Source organism: Aulonocara sp. 'chitande type north' Nkhata Bay, linkage group LG23 (genome assembly GCF_057382095.1).
Source record: "Aulonocara sp. 'chitande type north' Nkhata Bay isolate Kocher_YH1m ecotype deep benthic linkage group LG23, A_spYH_male_GT1.1, whole genome shotgun sequence".
Classification (NCBI taxonomy): domain Eukaryota; kingdom Metazoa; phylum Chordata; class Actinopteri; order Cichliformes; family Cichlidae; genus Aulonocara; species Aulonocara sp. 'chitande type north' Nkhata Bay.
The window spans coordinates 4,624,374-4,641,756 of NC_141365.1; the positions used below are offsets into that span (position 1 = coordinate 4,624,374).

Here is a 17,383-nt window from a genome sequence, read left to right on the forward strand (position 1 = left end):
CAAATCTTTTTTTGTTTGTTTTTTTTTTTGCAAGATTTTTGTAAGATTTGATCAAATATAAAAATATAAAAATATATTTAAAAAAAACCCCACACAAACATTGACCATATTTAGTGCCATATTTAGTGCCATATTTAGTGCCATACCATATTTAAAGCAGCTTCAGCTTGCTTTTGTTAGCAAACTGAATCTGAATCTACATGGAACAGAATAGAGCACAGACTTCTTGGATGAGCTGTTCCTTGCAGAAGGCCTTATTACTTGCCCTAATAGACACTAAAAGGCACCAAGACCACAGTCGATAGGTCCAGTTCAATATTCGCAAGGTCGAGCTTAGCAGGTGGCAATCAACCATGAGGGTCTGTGATGACCCAGCTGTCAGTCAAAGCACTCAGAGGCCAGCCGTGTTGCTTCAGTTCAGTTTGCAGGGATTCATTTATGCATAGATCTGTCCTGCCCCCGCAATTCAGTCAAGTTCAGGTCTTAACATCGACCAGGCCATTGCAACACCTTGATTCTTTCCTTTTATAGCCATTCTGTTATAGATTAGTGTCCTGTTGCATGACCCAGTTTCTGCCAAGCTTTATCTGTCAGACAGATAGCCTCACATTTGACTCTAAAATACTTTGGTACACACAGAGGTTAATGGTGAACTCCTCGTCTGGGTTTATGCCGTCTCCCCACTTTCCACTCTCCTCTGCTACACTTCACAAATATCCCAATAAAATCATTAATTTAATTATTTTTTTAGGAGTTTTGATCAGTTAGGAGTATAAAACACATGCTTTCCTTTGTCAAAAGAAGGAGCAGTAATATAGGCAATAGTTTATTTTGAATTTGTCACTTTAGGCATTTTTTATGTTGCTATCATTGTTAATCTAGATAAAAAAAAAACATGAGTAGAGCTCAAAACAAAAAAAACTGGCTGGATGTTAGCTATCTGAGTAGTGACCGATCCATGGAGGTGACTGGGTTCGTTTGAATATACGTTCAAGCTGATTAATGTTTTACAGGAATTTCAAACACTGAACTTGTGCTTATTTCATAAAAGGTTGATTATCAGTACTACAGTGATAACATGGCTTACAATAAAACTGCTGCTGTCATGAGATCTACTCTGAGATGACTACAGAAAAACTGTCCCGTTCGAACATCTACGTGCTTGAAATCTTCAAATATTTGTTGATGTGAACTCATTTTTATTCAATCGCTGACATGATTTCACAGACATTATAAACCTTCTTTATGACAGAAGTGTAATTTAATTTCAACACAGAGGCTGATAATCAGGTAAGACTTCTCCCAGAGAAGCTGCAACACCCTCAGCACTTTACATATGATGTTACATCAGTCCGTTTCTATCTTCCTGTGTTGACCAAAAGATTGTCTGGAGGATGACATTTTCTTATGACAAACCACTTTCACTGTATCCAGCGCTGCTTATCTGCTCTTCCCCTGTGGACACTGGATTTTGTAGCCCACCCTGTAGGCCTGCAGGTATACACGTGCCTGGTTTATCCTGAAAACACAACCACAATCACACAACTGTGTGATATTGTATTCTAATCAAACTGGATTAACACAACCTTTAACATATGTTAAATCATTTGCACATGTTAAACTCAGTCAAGCCTCGCTTTTCATTGCGTTATTGGAAACGCTTTAAAAATACTTTCACAGCATATTTAATCCAGTTAAGTGCAAAAGTAATTACATAAAGAATAGCTGACAGTAAAGTCCTTGAAAGTTCATTTCTTTGACAGGAAATTAAACCACGTTGTGATTAGGAAAAACTGCAACTGCTGCCAGATACTTCATGAATTAGTGTTGGAGAATCCAGGAGGAAAAACAGCTTACCTGTATTTAGTACAAAGCTGAACTCCGAAAGGTCCACAGCGGTCAACGTAGCTTTCCCTAAATGCTTTCCTCACCCCTCGAGCCATACTCACTACTGTAGTGACCACTGGGCATGTCCTAGGACACAAATAAGCACAAGACATGTATTGCAGTAAAGTGCTGTACCTGAAAAACTTGAGAACAACAGATGACCTCACATTTGACCCAAGAACACTTTGGTACACAGAGAAGTTTATGGTGAAATCGTCACCTCTCCACCACTGTGCTTGACAGTATCACGTGTTTGTTCTGATACACTGTGATTGTTATGTCAAAAGTGGTGCATTATCACCAAATATTTCCATTTTGAAATCGTCTGTCAAAAGGACACTGTTCCAAAGGTTTTCTGGTTTGTTCAGATGCAACTTTGCAAACCTAAGCCGTGCTGCCATGTACTTTTTGAAGAAACAGACATAAAGAGGGTTACATTTCTCTCCATGTGAGAAATCCTTCTCATAAATTTTAAGGGCTTGAATAATCAGGCCCCATCTTATTTAAAGACCTTATAGTACCGTATCAACCCATTAAAGCTCTGAGAAATGCACAGACTGACCTCAGTATGAATTTCTATAACTCCTGGGAAGATTGTGGCAATGTGTTAACACATGCTCCAGACAATAATGCTGGTAACGCTGATTAACAGTTAATCAAAAGGCCTTTGATTAACAGGGCCAGGCTACTACTTTTTTTATTTTATTTCTGTGTTCACAGAGTCCTGTGAAAACTTTCTTTTGCATATGATTTTAGTTTTGTCCTGTTGGTTTTTTGTGTTTATTATTGTTTAATTACTTCAAGGCACTGATTGATGTTTTGGGGCTAATTTGCAAGCTAGTAAAACTCAAATTTGGGGATTTCAAATCCTCGATGAGATTTCGATTTTTTTTGTAATGCTGAGTTTTATATGGGGAGGTTTGTTTTTCCAAAAAGAATATTGATAATGTCGAATTATGAAATTTGCACCAGGTTATGTTTGGACAAATTAGGTCCACTGAAAATAATTAATTTTAGGAAAGATTAATATTTTGTTTGTAAAGGAAAATAGGAAAGTTTGACCAACAATGTAAATGATCTTGTACCACTTTGAATGACAGACTTTAACTGAAGCTAAACAGCGCTTACAGTTTGGGGGAAATGTTAATCCGAGACATTTAATATTGCTTGTGTGAAGGTGATTTGGTGGCATCACGTTATAGCACAGACAAGCTGGAAGAGGACCCCGTAACACTGGAGGATCTGCGTGACAGCAAACAAACCCAAACACCAGGAAGGACACTAGCCAGCACAACCAGGCCGCCAGGGCGCATGCCCAGCAGCACAGGATGACCCAGCCCCCCCGTTTTGTGCTGGGTAGATTAAATGAGGAATCATGTTTATTGGGGTCAATTAAATAACCAATTGTGAGGTGAATGTTTTCAATATAAATGCTGATGAGTACACATCTTCTTTCTGGGTCTTTCTGTGATTGTAGTTTTGTGAGAGAAATTAATTCTGTTGTTAATCAAAATAGCAGCTTCTCTATCCGGTGTTACAATTAGCTGTGAATATGTGGGGAAACTGCAGTGACTTCAATGCTGTACTTTTGTGTCTGTGTTTCTTGCAGTAGACTTGCATCTGACCATGGATTTATTAACTCTCTGAAAAGCCTTCAGTTGATACAATATTCTGTAGCAAGAGTACTGACAGGGACTAGGAAGAGGAACCAAATTTCTCTCATATGGTTTCTCTTTGTTGGCTCCCTGTTAAATCCAGAATTCAATTTAAAATCCTTCTCATAAAATACAAGGTCTTGAATAATCAGACCTTATCTTACCTAAAGACCTAATAGTACCATATCACCCCATTAAAGGCAAGGCAAGTTTATTTGTACAGCACAACTCAACAACAAGGTGATTCAAAGTGCTTTACAGAGACATTAGAAACAAAAACAAATAAAAGCATGATTTAAAATTGATTAAAACAAGCAAACAAACTAATTAACAAACAAACAAAACAGGATATAAAATCAAAACAGATAAAATCAGAACAGTAGATAAAATCAGTAGTTAAATGTAAGTTTTGAAATTTAAGCTTAAAAGTGTGGATTTGGTGCTTTATTCAAATGCAGCTGAGAACAGGTGAGTCTTCAACCTGGATTTAAATAAACTGAGTGTTTCAGCTGATCTGAGGCTTTCTGGGAGTTTGTTCCAGATATAAGGAGCATAAAAGCTGAATGCAGCTTCTCCGTGTCTGGTTCTGACTCTGGGAACTGATAAAAGACCGGATCCAGATGACCTGAGGGATCTGGAAGGTTCATACTGGGTCAGGAGGTCACTGATGTATTTTGGTCCTAAACCATTCAGAGCTTTATAGACCAGCATCAGAACGTTAAAGTCTATCCTCTGACGGACAGGCAGCCAGTGTAAAGACCTCAGAGCTGGACTGATGTGGTCCACTTTTTTGGTCTTAGTGAGGACTCGAGCAGCAGAGTTCTGAATGAGCTGTAGTTGTCTGACTGATTTTTTAGGTAGACCTGTAAAGATGCTGTTACAGTAATCAAGCCTACTAAAGATGAATGCATGGACTAGTTTTTCCAGGTCCTGTTGAGACATCAGATCTTTTATCCTTGAAATATTCTTGAGGTGATAGTAAGCTGACTTTGTTATTGTCTTAATGTGTTTTTCTAAGTTTAGGTCTGCGTCCATCACTACACCCACATTTCTCACCTGGTTTGTGGTTTTTAGATGTATAGATTGAAGTTCTCTGGTGACCTGTAATCGTTTTTCTTTGGCGCCAAAGACTATTACCTCAGTTTTGTTTAGCTGGAGAAAATTTTGGCACAACCAGTCATTAATTTTCTCAATGCATTTACCAAGAGCCTGTACAGGGCCTCGGTCTCCTGGTGACATTGTGATATATATTTGTGTGTCATCTGCATAGCTGTGGTAGTTTATTTTGTTGTTCTTTATAATCTGTGCCAGTGGGAGCATGTAAATTAAAGCACTTCACTCTGTGAGATATGTTATGTATGGATGCTGTAGAAGTTACTGATACTCACAGTCTCTCACAGCGCAGGCCTGCAGTGCCCTCGGGACAGGTACAAGTGTTGTGAGGGCTGCATGTGCCTCCATGTTGACAGGGTGGCACACAGGGTGTAGTCACCGCTGCAGACACAGCACACAGCATGATCCTTTGTACACATACTGTATATGTACACATTCTTCCACACTCATGGACTAACCTTGTTCACAGAGCTCTCCAGTGAAAGCTTTGGTACAGCGGCACCGGTTGAGGCCCACACACACGCCACCATTTATGCAAGGTTTCTGGCACACAACAGGCTCTGATCAAGACAGAAAAAAGAATGCATAAATCCAAACACATTGAGTCTTCTTATTAAACATGGAGCATAGATTATTTAGAGGATTTGGGCAGTTATAAATTACACAATGAGCAGAACATACATTTATCAACAACAGTGTAAGAACAAAAGGCTGGACGGTGTTTCCACAGAAGTGGTCTGCGCTTTGTGTTTACGTCCTTTTTGTGCTGATTCTGAAGCTGCAGGTTTTTATTTCTCTTGAAACAATATTGACTGAACCAGCAGCAAAAGAAGATCCAAACTACGCTTCACATAAACATCGTCATGAATTCACTCTGACTTTTGCTGTTTTGCTTCCACCACGATAAAAATCACACTTCATGCAAATCTTTTTCCTGCATTATTTGCACAAGTCTACCGTTGTTTACAGGCTGTCGGCCGCTGTTTTTTTCCTTTTACCAACTTCCGAAAACAAAGCCTCATTTCTGCTGTTCAATACTGAACAAATTTAAACTTATGCAAAATTGCGAAACGCTCAGCTGTGTCTCTAAAACCTCTGTAACTTTGCTCTGCTTCACTTCAGCAGCATCAGGTAATGTTCATATGTTGATTAATGGTTTTCTTTCGTTTTTGATCTACTGCAGAATATTTTTATATTTATTTTTATGTGTTTTATCCTCAGCTACTTTGACACAAAGGCATCTGCTGTGATGCTCACACCTTTGATAAAGTCTCACAAATGTCAGCTTTCTTTTTATAGATATAAAAATCTGGAAATGTACTGATGATTGATCTGAATTATTATATTTCTGACTGTCTGAGGCAAAATTTCCCCGAATCAAATCAAATTGAATCGAATTGTGGATCGAATCGATTCGAGACCTTGTGAATCGGAATCGAATCAATTCTAGAAATCAGTGACGATACCCAGCCCTAATGGTGAATCACCGGTGCATGATTAGAAGCAGGTGCGCGGGCCAAAAGCAGAAGCTCTCAGTGAGCTCCGCCCAGGCAGAGCGATGAGAGAGAGCAAAACCAAAACACATGTAGCCTTGCAGGGCTGGCCGGGTAGACACAGAGACCATGACAGTAATGACATTTTCCCACTTAAAAACACTGTTACTGATTGGAGAAATAAAAGCTCCAGATGAAAGTCTGGACATTAGAAACGTGTTGATTATGAAGCTATGCACTGGCAGACACCGCCGCATGTTATGATTGAAGGGCTTAGCTCTACACCACTGACACAGAAGAAAAATGTGAAGATTTTCAATAATTACTGAATATGCTCTGAAATGCCAGGTGACAAAACAGGATGGAACAATAAACGCTGCATATTTGTCGGTGTCTGGTTTCAAATATAAGAGAAAGAGTCCAGAAATACATCACATGATTGCTTCTCTCCACCCATAAGCACATCGAATGAAAAACATCTCATCTTATTTGGTCAACGACAACAACAACAGCAGAGTAGTGCAACAATGGAAACAAACAGCAAGCAACAGGGAGAAGAAGAAACCACGGGAAACCATGCTGCATCCACTGGTGTCAACATCTAATTTCACATCCAATATCACACTAAAGCCTCCAGCTGCACAGAAGCAAATCCCACTCACTGCATAGAGGAAAGTAATCCGAAGACATGAGAAGCTTTATATTACTGTTTTTTTTTAAATAAACACAAGTGGTTGTTAAAATTACATCCATGATCATTTGTAACTTACTGTGTAAACATGGTTTGATCATATTTTAGTCTGAATATATTTTAATTATGCAGGAAAAGCTACACAGAGATACAGTAACAGAGAATGACTGATCTCACCTATCTGGCATCGAGCTCCTTGCCATCCACCAACACATGTGCATTTGTTGACGTCCACACATCTTCCCCCATTTTGACAGGCAGGAGTGCAAAGGGCTACAAAATGCAAAATAATATAGTAACACGCAGTCTGTGCAGAAAAATGTCTTCATGCTTTTTTTGTTTTTCTGCCATCCTATAGCCCATATTTTACCAGAAACTGTTTGGAGGCAGGTGGATGGGTAGATCTCGGTGGTGCCTACACACCTGGGATAATTTATTGTATTACATTACTCACGCAAGAGGCACTGGGGGCCAGTGTAGTCGGAGGGACACTGGCAGGTGTCAGGTCCCACACAGCGACCACCGTTGGCACAAGGAAACTCACACACAGCTGAGAAGAGACACGAAGAAAAGTCAAAGCTAACAATCAGATGTCGAATCCAGAAGAAAATGGCATTGTGACACACACGTCACCTGTGCACATGCATTTATACATGCATGGATATATGTACCAGTGCCTCTTTGTCTTAGGTGAGTGCAGAACATCTTATAAAAGCATTTTCTGGGCAACACATTGATGTAAACAGTGCTTCTAAACACTGTCCACTCTATTTATTTGATGTAACACCTGTCCCTCTGATCCCCAAAGGCAGTGTACCTGTGTGGCAGCCTGCTCCTGTCCAGCCGCGAAGACACAAACACTCGTTCCAGCGCATACAGGTACCTCCATGAGCGCAGGGAGGGGAGCACATGGCTGAAACATGCAACGAAAAGGGCTATAATACTCCTCTTTGCATTAAAACCTTATACTAACCTCAAAGGACACCGAAAAGTGCACAAAAAAAGAGACACAAATTAACTTTAATATTCCTGTGAAAAAACATTTTAATTATATATATATTATGTGCAACGTTTATTGTACCTGAGCAGCCCACTCCAGGATAGCCTGGAGGACAGTCGCAAATGTTCGGGGCAACACACACTCCATAGTTCTGACAAGGGGGGTCGCACACAGCTGGAAAGGCAGAGATGCTAATAAAGATAAGTGAAGGAATTGAAATAAATCTATTTTTAGATTTTTAAAAAGTCCTTAACACTACATAAGATTATGTTTGACTCACGCTGGCACTTGGTGGGGTCATCTTTTCTAACTATATAGCCCTCCTTGCAGGTGCAGTTAAACCCACCAGGATGATTCACACACAGCTGCTCGCAGCCTCCATTAGTGAAGTCCTCACACTCGTTCACATCTCATGACAGAAGACAGAAGGAGGGCAATTAAACATTAAACCTACGTGACAGTTGCTTAATTTATGGTTGGCTAAGTGACAAGGCATGCCCGCCTCTGTATTCATTCAAGGGAGTCGTTAGTCCATAACAGACTATCAAACTATCAAATTTCCTTTTTTATGAATAGCTTCATGAAAAGAAATCACATGGCGAATGCAACGCAAATGAGAAGCCTAATCTCTGAAAGCCTCTCTGGCTCTTTAGCCTTTACAAAATTGCTGTGTGGATAATCTACAGTCATCAGCCACTTTTGCTAGTACTGGGTTTTGCCTTAATTCTTCAAAGCACAGATTCAACAAGGTGCTGAAAACGTTCCTCAGAGATTTTGGGTCTCAACTGGCATGACTGCATTGCACAGTTGCTGAAGAATTGTCCGCTGCACATCCTTGATGTGAAGGGCCTATTCCACGACATCCCAAAGGTGCTCTATTCATTATGATTATGTATCATGACATAATCTGAGCTTTCTCACATAGCGCATCATCCTATGAGAAGCAGCCATCGGAACATGGTAAGCCTGTAGTCAGAACGGGATGGACATGAAAAAATACTCAGGTATACAAAACAATGCTCAGCTAATACTAAGGGGTTCAAAATGTGCCAAGGAAACATCTTCTACACCACTGCACCGTCACCAGCCTCAATTACTGATACAAGGATGGATCCATGCTTTCCTCTTGTTTATGCTAAATTACTCACAGCAGAAATCAAGATTTATCAGACGGGTGGTCTGTGGGAATTCTAGCTTCAGTTTCCTGTTGTCAGCTGACAGGAGTGGCAGAGTGATGCCCTGCTGTCGTAGCCCATCTGCTTCAAGGTTACACGTTGTTTGTTCAAAGATGCTCGTCTGCATACTTTGTTTGTAACAAGTGATGTTAGATTATTCTGTTATTATATGTTACCTTATATATGTAATCAAAGTAGTTGAATTAGAATACTGCTGTAGATCACATTATACCCTTTAATATAGAGTGTGTGAGCTGTATGTAGTTTAGTTCTCGTTATACTTTTGAGTTAACAGAACATATTCACATATTAGTTCATTAGATAAATGTGCATCACTCTGTATCCTTGATCTGCTGGGAATGTGTTACACTGTTTTCTTGACATGCTTAATTGTTGAATCATGAAGAGAAGGTTGTAAGCAGGAGACTCTGTGTCTAAAGACAGGGGAGATAGACCACATTCCACACCCCCACCTTACAGAAAGCAGAGAAACAACTGCCGAGGTCATAACTTAGGCGCTGTAACAGAGAAAGAATGTGATGTTTTGGCTTTTACGACTAGCTGGGGGCCACTAGAGACTATAAAAAGCTGAGCAACCCGTCACCATTTTGAGACATGTGCCTGACCCTCTGGTAGCATCTCTCCCGTCCGGACGTTGTAATGCTCTGACTGTTGAATTGTATGGAAATAAATGATTGTTGATTGAGCATTGATACACCGAGTATTGTCCCTCCTTCAGCCCAAAGATTCAAAGAATTGGGAGATTTCAACAACTTGGTGCCGTGACCCGGATTCGAACCGGGGTTACTGCATTATTTCAGTTACTGGTGTCTTTCAATTAGTTTAAAGCCGTCTGGCCATTCTCCTCTGACCTTTGTTATCAACGTGGCATTTTTACTGCCAAGAGAACTGTCACCCTCTTTCTCTTTTTCAGACCTTTCTCTGCAAACCCCAGCGATGGATGTGCTTAAGAAACCCTCAGACAAGTCTGTCTGGCACCAACAACCATGCCATGTTCAAAGTAATTTAAATCACCTTTCATCCTCATTCTGATGCTCAGTTTGAACTTTAGCAGGTTGTCTTGACCACATCTGCATCCGTGAATGTAAAAAATGTCTTATACAGTCTTTGGTCTACATGCCTAGAAGCACTTAGATATTTGCATTAATGGGCAGTTAAAGAGGTGTACCCAATAAAGTGGCTGGTGAGTGTATTTCTGCTGGATTCAAGAGATGGTAAAGTCATTTTAATTATTATTTTGATATTAGGCGTTATATGAAAAAGGATATCAGGGCTTGTTGCACTGATACGATCTCATAACTATGGAAGCCTGTTTCCATAACTCAAAATCTTTCTCAAAATTTTGACTTATAAACTCGAGATTTTGAGAAAAGTAACTTGAAATTGTAATCTATGTGAATGACATCATTTTCTTATTACCCAGAAGGATATGGCGCAGAGGAATGTGCACACAAACCAGATCGCAACAAATTGGTGCTTTCGAGAGTGCGTTTGCTGATAGTAACGCCATGTGATTCAGCTAATAATAAAGTGCTGGCAGTGAACATGAACTCTCACCCACACAGCTCCTCGCGTCTTCGTCCAATTGCCAGCCAGCTTGACAGCTGCACTGAACGTGGCCCTCAGCCCTTACAGTGCACATATGGTCACAACCACCATTTCTCAGCTTACAGGATGTAGCATCTTTTTGGGTAAAAAAATAATAATAATAATAATTTTTAGCTTGGTACACAGAAATACTGAACAATAAAGAAGACTGCGTGAACTTGCTATTTCAGCTTTTAAAATGGGAAATTTGGTGCTATGCTTCTTCTTTTTGATAGAAGAAGCAATGTTTTGACTGCTGATCAGAAGGAAAAAACATATTTAGCTGTGTCATGTCACATTAAAAGATTTGATCTTGATGAAAAATCTGTGTTAAAACACCAGGACAAGAGTTCTTAATAAGATTTTTTTATTCAGATTTGAAAGAAGTGCCTACCTTCTGTTTTGTTTTTTTTAAATAATTATATATTTTTGTACACAAAAGACTGTAATGTCAACTCTGTAATCAAACTTACTCCTGCAGTTTAGGTTGTCTATGTCTAACAGCAGAGGAGGGGGGCAATGGCAAGTATGTCCCCCTGGAGAATTAGTGCAGGTGTGGGAACAGCAGCCATTCTGGAGTTTACATTCATCGATGTCTATGTACACAAACCCACACACAGAAACACACAGATCATAAACATCATGTTTGGACAGCTCTCTCTTATGCATGCAACAGATTCCTCACAGTCTGGCTTTCTCATCTCACTAATTTTCCAAAATGTGCCCTCAGGACAACTACTTCCAGAGTGTCTGCACAGAAAATATGCACAAGAAAAACCAGAATCACATGCACCAAAATAATTAGCAAGAGATAAGACATATTCATGGCAGATTACTACTGATGCTTGGCATGTTTAAATGACCGAAAATGATTGGGTAAACAGCAGTGAGTGTTTAAGAGGGACTGACCCACGCAGGTGTGGCCATCAATATGCAGCTGGTAGCCGGGTCTGCAGGAGCAGTGGAAAGAGCCCTGAGTATTGATGCAAATGTGCTCGCAAGTCCCATTTAGTCCCACACACTCATCCACATCTGGAGAGATCAGCAACATTTAGATTACTCTTGCGCCATGGCAAAACATGAAATAGATTCAGCACAAGGACTCATTTAGACTTGAAATAAACATCTGAAATTCTATTAGCACAAAATTGCACAAACCTGGAATACCAGCTAAGTGCAGAGTGACTGAATGGAGAGAGCAACAATGGCTATGTCTTTTGAGAATGATGCAGAAGCCCACAGAGATGATCTCTGCTGCCCTCTGTTGACTAGCCGCACTATGACTTGACCTTAGAACCTCGTCTCTAGGAAATACAGCAACTGTGTTTAGGTTTCAATTTAATGGTTACTGTGTGTAACTAATTAAAATGAAGAGGACGGTTACATTTTAACTACTGTACTGCCCATCTGATTGGCTGTTATGGTGGGTGGTGCAGCACATTTTAGACTGCAGTTTGTTTTACTTCACTCATCAATAATAAAGGCAGTTTAAAGGTCTCACAGCCATGCACTGTGACACTTTAGCAATTTCATACATTTACTGCAAGCAAAAATATGATGCAAGGATCTAATAAAAATGTGTATGACATCAGATTTGACATATACAGACTGTACAATAATAACAATAATAGTAATAACAGAGGTCTTGATCCATAGCTGTAGTTCCCGATCTATTTTTTTGCATGCTTCTGCTGCCATTCCCGTTTGTTCACTTAATCTGTTTGGTTTGGACGGTGTTATATCATCATCATCATCATCATCATCAGAGGTCATCCTAAATTTCTGAATTTTGTCCTGGACTACATTTGGTCACAATAACAAATAAACTCCTCTGACAGTAGCAAAGCCCACATTTTAGAGTTAATGCAAACAATATACCCAATACTTGGATTATATGGAGCTTTAGAGAATAAGCAGAGGGGAACAGGTAGACACAATCATGTGACAAATAAAATTTTCACAAGACTATGCAGTCAAATGAAAAAGTAAGCAAACCCCATTATTCAGCAGCTTGTAGAACCGCTGTTAGCAGCAATAACTTCATTTCAGCACCTCGATTCTCTCCTTTTCTCTCCATTGTTGTAGGTTTGCTGTTCTGCTTGGAATCATTGCCCTGTTTCATGACCTAATTTGAGCCAAGCTTTAGCTGTGAGGTCGACTCAGGTCCTGCGGCTGCAAAACAAGCCTAAATCATCAACTCACGTATACCAACTGTCAAGCACCATCCACCATGGTGCTTGACAGTTTGTATTAGCCATTTGCACACATGGTGTGTTTGATCTTTACCAAATGTGGCACTGTGCATTACGGAGTAACATCTCAGGAATTGGCCAGTATTTACATTAAGGGTGTGCTTACTTTTTCAGTAGATCCACAAACGAGTTGATTCTGATTATTTATAGAACACATTTCACAATAATAAAAGTTGTACAACTGTTAACCCACAGCAAGAATTAAGAAGCCTATTTTCTAAAAAGTCAAACTTTTTTTTTTTAAAGTAACATAAGAAAAAGTCATGCTTACTCATGCCTACTTTAATAACATCCTACTACAGCCTGCCTTTTACCTGTGCAGCTGTGTCTGTCCGGGTCCAGCTGGTAACCCGAGGCACACTGGCAGCTGTAGCTTCCTGGCTCATTGGTGCAGTTGTGTTCACAGCGACCATTGTTCACAACACACTCATCAATGTCTGTAAACAAGCACATGTAATGCTCATACAGAGAAAGTAATGCTTACATGATACAAGTGGGTAACAACAAACACACACACCCACCCCTTACCCACCAAAACAAGAGTGTCCATCGCCGTTGAAGCCCTGGTAACACTGACAGAAATACGACCCGATGATGTTACCGCACCGAGCGTTGGCGTCACACGTGTGACCACCAGATACACACTCATTCTCATCTGAAGACAGACAGAGAGCCGGTTCATTTCTATTCAGTGAAGCTTGTACTACCACTTGGGATAATTTTAATGGAAGGGATAACAGCAAGCATTAAAACACGCGCACACAAGGAAGCTGACCCCGTCCACAGGAAACAGAGTTTTCCACGGAGGGACGTCAGCACTAATTGCTTACCTTCACAGTGTGTGCCGTTTCCCCGGTAACCCGGTCGACAAACACACTCGTAGCTCCCAAGCGTGTTCTCACATACGCTCCGTCCATCACACGCCACGGGACTCTCTATACATTCATCCACATCTGGGACAGAGACAAAAGGACAGAATAGTTTAGTGACATGGATACAACATATGACTTCTTCTTCTATGCATCGTTGACGCAATTTGCAATTAAAAATTATTTCATCTAGAGAAAAGGAAATTTAATTCCTGCAAAGCACTCCCTTAATTTACTGGCAAGCAATAAAGGTACGAAGTCATTTTCATGTCAACAACCTTGTTTTAAATAACTGTCACTGAACCACTTTGGGAAGCTGTGGTAATAGATTTTTTTTCTTTTTCTTCTTTTAATTCCCCTTTAGTCCATTTAACATTGCTACTTTCTGACAGTAGTGGTAAAATCATAGTACATAATCAAGCACAGCGCAGATGTTACTATGAAAATTTAAGCCATGAAAAGCAGGCACAGAAAGCACATCATGCCTTGGCACACAGAGTAACCTGGGTACACAGGATGTGCTGGAGGACCAGGGGCGCAAAGAAGTCGAAAAGAAAGTGAACAGACTTCTTTTTTTTTCTTTACAGAACAAAAGAGGAAATCAGCCTTTAACGTGAGGGTGAAAGAGGGACAGGAGCATATATAAGCAGGCAAAGCAGCAGATTGAAGCTGTATCTTGCTGCAAAGCATTTCTTTCTGTCAGACAAAGTTCTTACTTTGCAGAAACTCAAATGAAGTATGTTAAAAATTCAAAACACCAGATCAAATCTGGACATCGGCCTTTTTCAGTCGTGGTGATGTTTAATGATTTACCGACACAGGCAGCAGTCTCTGCTCTGAAGCCCAGCTGGCACTGGCATGAAAAGCTGCCAGGAGTGTTAACGCACACATTTCCCAGCTCGCGGCGACACGGCTCCTCAAAGCTGCACTCATCCACATCTACAGAGGAGTAACACCAATAAATTATAAGATAAATGGCCAAGTTTAACAGATGCAAACATTTAAGTCATCCCGGGTTATGATGTAGCGTGTCAGCCTGTATTTTATGCTGATATACATTTGGATGTACATGCATATTTTATCAAAACGCACACCAGACTTCAACATTAACCTCACCTACACAGCCTCGCCCATTTGTAGCCATTACATATCCCTCATGGCACGAACAGGTGAAGGAGCCAGGTGTGTTTTTGCACTCAGCCTCGCCTTGACAGGCCTGCAGGCCTGTCACAGCGGCCAAAGCACACTCATCAACATCTGCAAGACCCATAAGAAACACGTAAATTATGATCATACTAAAGAGGCGCTGTGAAAAATTTCTGAAAACCTGCATCGGACATTTCTTTTCCCCCCACAAACACACACACACAAATAGAAAAACACACACAGAGGTTGACGAACCCTGGCACCCGTCAGAACCCATCAGGTAACCACGGAGACAGCTACACGAGTAAGAGCCGGGGTTATTAATGCAGCTGGCATGGAGGTCACATGGTCCTGGTCTCTCTCCTTCGCACTCATCAACATCTGTCCAACAGAGATAATACGCTTAATCTAACTCAGACACCTGCAGTTTTACATGGTGATGTCAAGCTGACAAAAATATATGAATAATATATAACACAGCTCTGAAATATTAAATGCTAAAGTTTTGTAAATAAATTATAATGCAGTTAGATCAGCTGGTAGCTTGTTTCTCATCACTCATGCTTGCTTCTGAAAATTTGCGCAGTACAGTTAAAAGTTTAAACACAACCGTGATACTAATACACATTAATATTTTCCAAGAGAGGTTTAATGAGCCTGCGTGCAATTTTGTTCACTGGGCTCATGTAACGTAGCGTACCTTTATGTTGTGTTGCATTGCTGTAAATGTTAAAAACTCAAAGATGTCAAAAGCATTTTTATTTTTTTTGTGATTTTACAATTCTACAAAAAGCACTTTCCCAGTTTTGATCACTTCTTACCTTTACACTCGGCTGCTCCTTCCAAGGTGAAGCCCTTGGGGCAAGTACAGTTGTCACCATCCTTTACCATGATGGATGGACAGATGCAGACATTGCTGCTCTCATGCATCAGCTGGTTTCCTGGACACTGTGGAGCAAGGCTAGAGTTTGGGGAAGTTGTGGTGGTCAAAGGAGCTGCTAATGCAAAGAAAAAGAGGGAGCTGCTGAAAGGAAATGCTGAAATGTAAGACACAGCACAACAAAAGAGAGAAAAAATAAACACAACAAAAGACAAAATGACCAAAAAAAACTCACAGGTTGTAGGTGTGTGGCTTGGTGTTGGTTCACTGACATTTCTGAGTGCACTCTCGTTCACCTGGGTCTGCAGCAGGAAAAGGCAACAAACTGAGATTTATTTATAGTCTGATGCTGTCAGACTAACATACATGTAAGAAGCCTTCCTAAACCACTTGCCTGGCTCTTAGTGAACACTGTGTGTTTCACTAACTTGTTGTCATTTTCCTGAGGGCTGCTCAGAGGTTCAGCCACGGACATCAGCAGCAGGCCTGCTGACAGGAGAGTCCAGAGGTGAGCCATCACCTGAATCTGTGTGGAGAGGAAGAGGAGAAGATGAGGTTACTCAGCCATCAATAAACCAGAGTTTAAAAATAGATAAAATGACACAGAGCATTTCATAGTTACTGTAAAGGTGCTCACCTATTGAAAACACAGAGGCACACAGACACACAGTGCATGTCCGGGCAGGCAAAACAACAGCACGAGGGGGGGAAAGAGCACTCTGTTATTAAGTTAACCCCCGAGGCTGTCTGCACTGAACAAAAGAGACTTACATCACAGATCACACTGAAATGTGTCTAATTTAACTGAGAAGATCAGTTTTGGCAGCATCTGTATTATCCCGAAACTCTTTGCGAGAACAGCTAAAAGAAGGCGATAAAAACAAATGCGGGACTAACTGTTTCTGTGAGTTGGTGCGAAGCAAAAGATGCGTAGAAGTCGCGTAAATCGACGTACCTGGGTTTAGATTTACTCTTAAGTAGAGGGCTCGGGAACACTGAGGTTTCCAGAGGCCACAAAGCGATCCGGTTCTACAGTGTATCTTCTGCAGAGACGAGGTGCTCATGCAGACGCACGCCAGCTCTGTCAAGAATAGGGGGGCTGTACGATCCTGCAGTGACTCCACATCCTGTCCCGGAGCTCTGCACTTCCCATTCCACAAATCCCAAATCACCGCAAACAGGCAGCAAAAGGCTGGCCTGGAGGCTGCTTTAAACCCTGGCGTGGATGTCATAAACGAGCCCCGGAACAAGGGAGGCCAAATCCTTGCAGCTCAGCTTCCCTGGGCGGTTCATACAAACACGCCAAAGTAGAATCAGACTGATCAGAGCGAAAGATGAAAGCTCAACCGCTTCAGCTCACCTTATGCAAATATCAGATGGTTTAGAAATAGTTCTGTCATAACTTGGGACTGTGATAAGTGGGGTTCTCAAGGGGTCTAATCATTTGGCTTAACTGTAAAAAAAAAAATACCCCCTACAGGGCATTCCACATAGGCCACTGCACCCTGCACCTCACAGGAGAGTGAAGCACAGACCCCCCCCCCTTATTAAAAAAGCCTTTTCCTTCAGGATATTGAGTGAAAAAAACCCTCACAAATCACAGTTCTCTGAATT

At 40.8% G+C, this 17,383-nt stretch overlaps 1 protein-coding gene across 2 annotated transcripts; it reads right to left on the minus strand.

Annotated features, from left to right (window-relative positions):
* Positions 1–205: 205 nt before the first annotated feature.
* LOC147300976 (uncharacterized) lies at positions 206–17,267 on the minus strand. Of its 2 annotated transcripts, none has more exons than XM_086283392.1 (22): positions 16,725–17,267; positions 16,164–16,295; positions 16,005–16,071; positions 15,711–15,884; positions 15,145–15,270; positions 14,860–15,000; positions 14,557–14,682; positions 13,705–13,827; positions 13,407–13,529; positions 13,189–13,311; positions 11,532–11,654; positions 11,096–11,218; positions 10,593–10,718; positions 8,120–8,248; positions 7,921–8,013; positions 7,657–7,752; positions 7,294–7,389; positions 7,017–7,112; positions 5,114–5,215; positions 4,931–5,036; positions 1,858–1,974; positions 206–1,519 (listed from the first exon to the last, which is right to left on the minus strand). In XM_086283392.1, the coding sequence occupies exons 2-22, from the start codon at positions 16,284–16,286 to the stop codon at positions 1,441–1,443; spliced, it is 2,412 nt and encodes an 803-aa protein (XP_086139518.1). In that variant the 5' UTR covers positions 16,287–16,295; positions 16,725–17,267; the 3' UTR covers positions 206–1,440. The 2 variants fall into 2 exon arrangements, with proteins under 2 accessions (XP_086139518.1, XP_086139517.1); XM_086283391.1 differs by having other exon boundaries at positions 207–1,519; positions 15,711–15,887.
* Between the last annotated feature and the right edge of the window lie 116 nt (positions 17,268–17,383).

Coding starts and splice junctions, on each gene's coding strand:
- LOC147300976 (XM_086283391.1), bottom strand. CDS start 16,286: ATGGCTCACCTCTGGACTCTCCTGTCAGCAGGCCTGCTGCTGATGTCC. Junction 13,828..14,556: donor AGAGACTGCTGCCTGTGTCG/GTAAATCATTAA, acceptor TCTCTGTCCCAG/ATGTGGATGAATGTATAGAG. Junction 1,975..4,930: donor GGCCTGCGCTGTGAGAGACT/GTGAGTATCAGT, acceptor TTTGTGTCCTAG/GACATGCCCAGTGGTCACTA.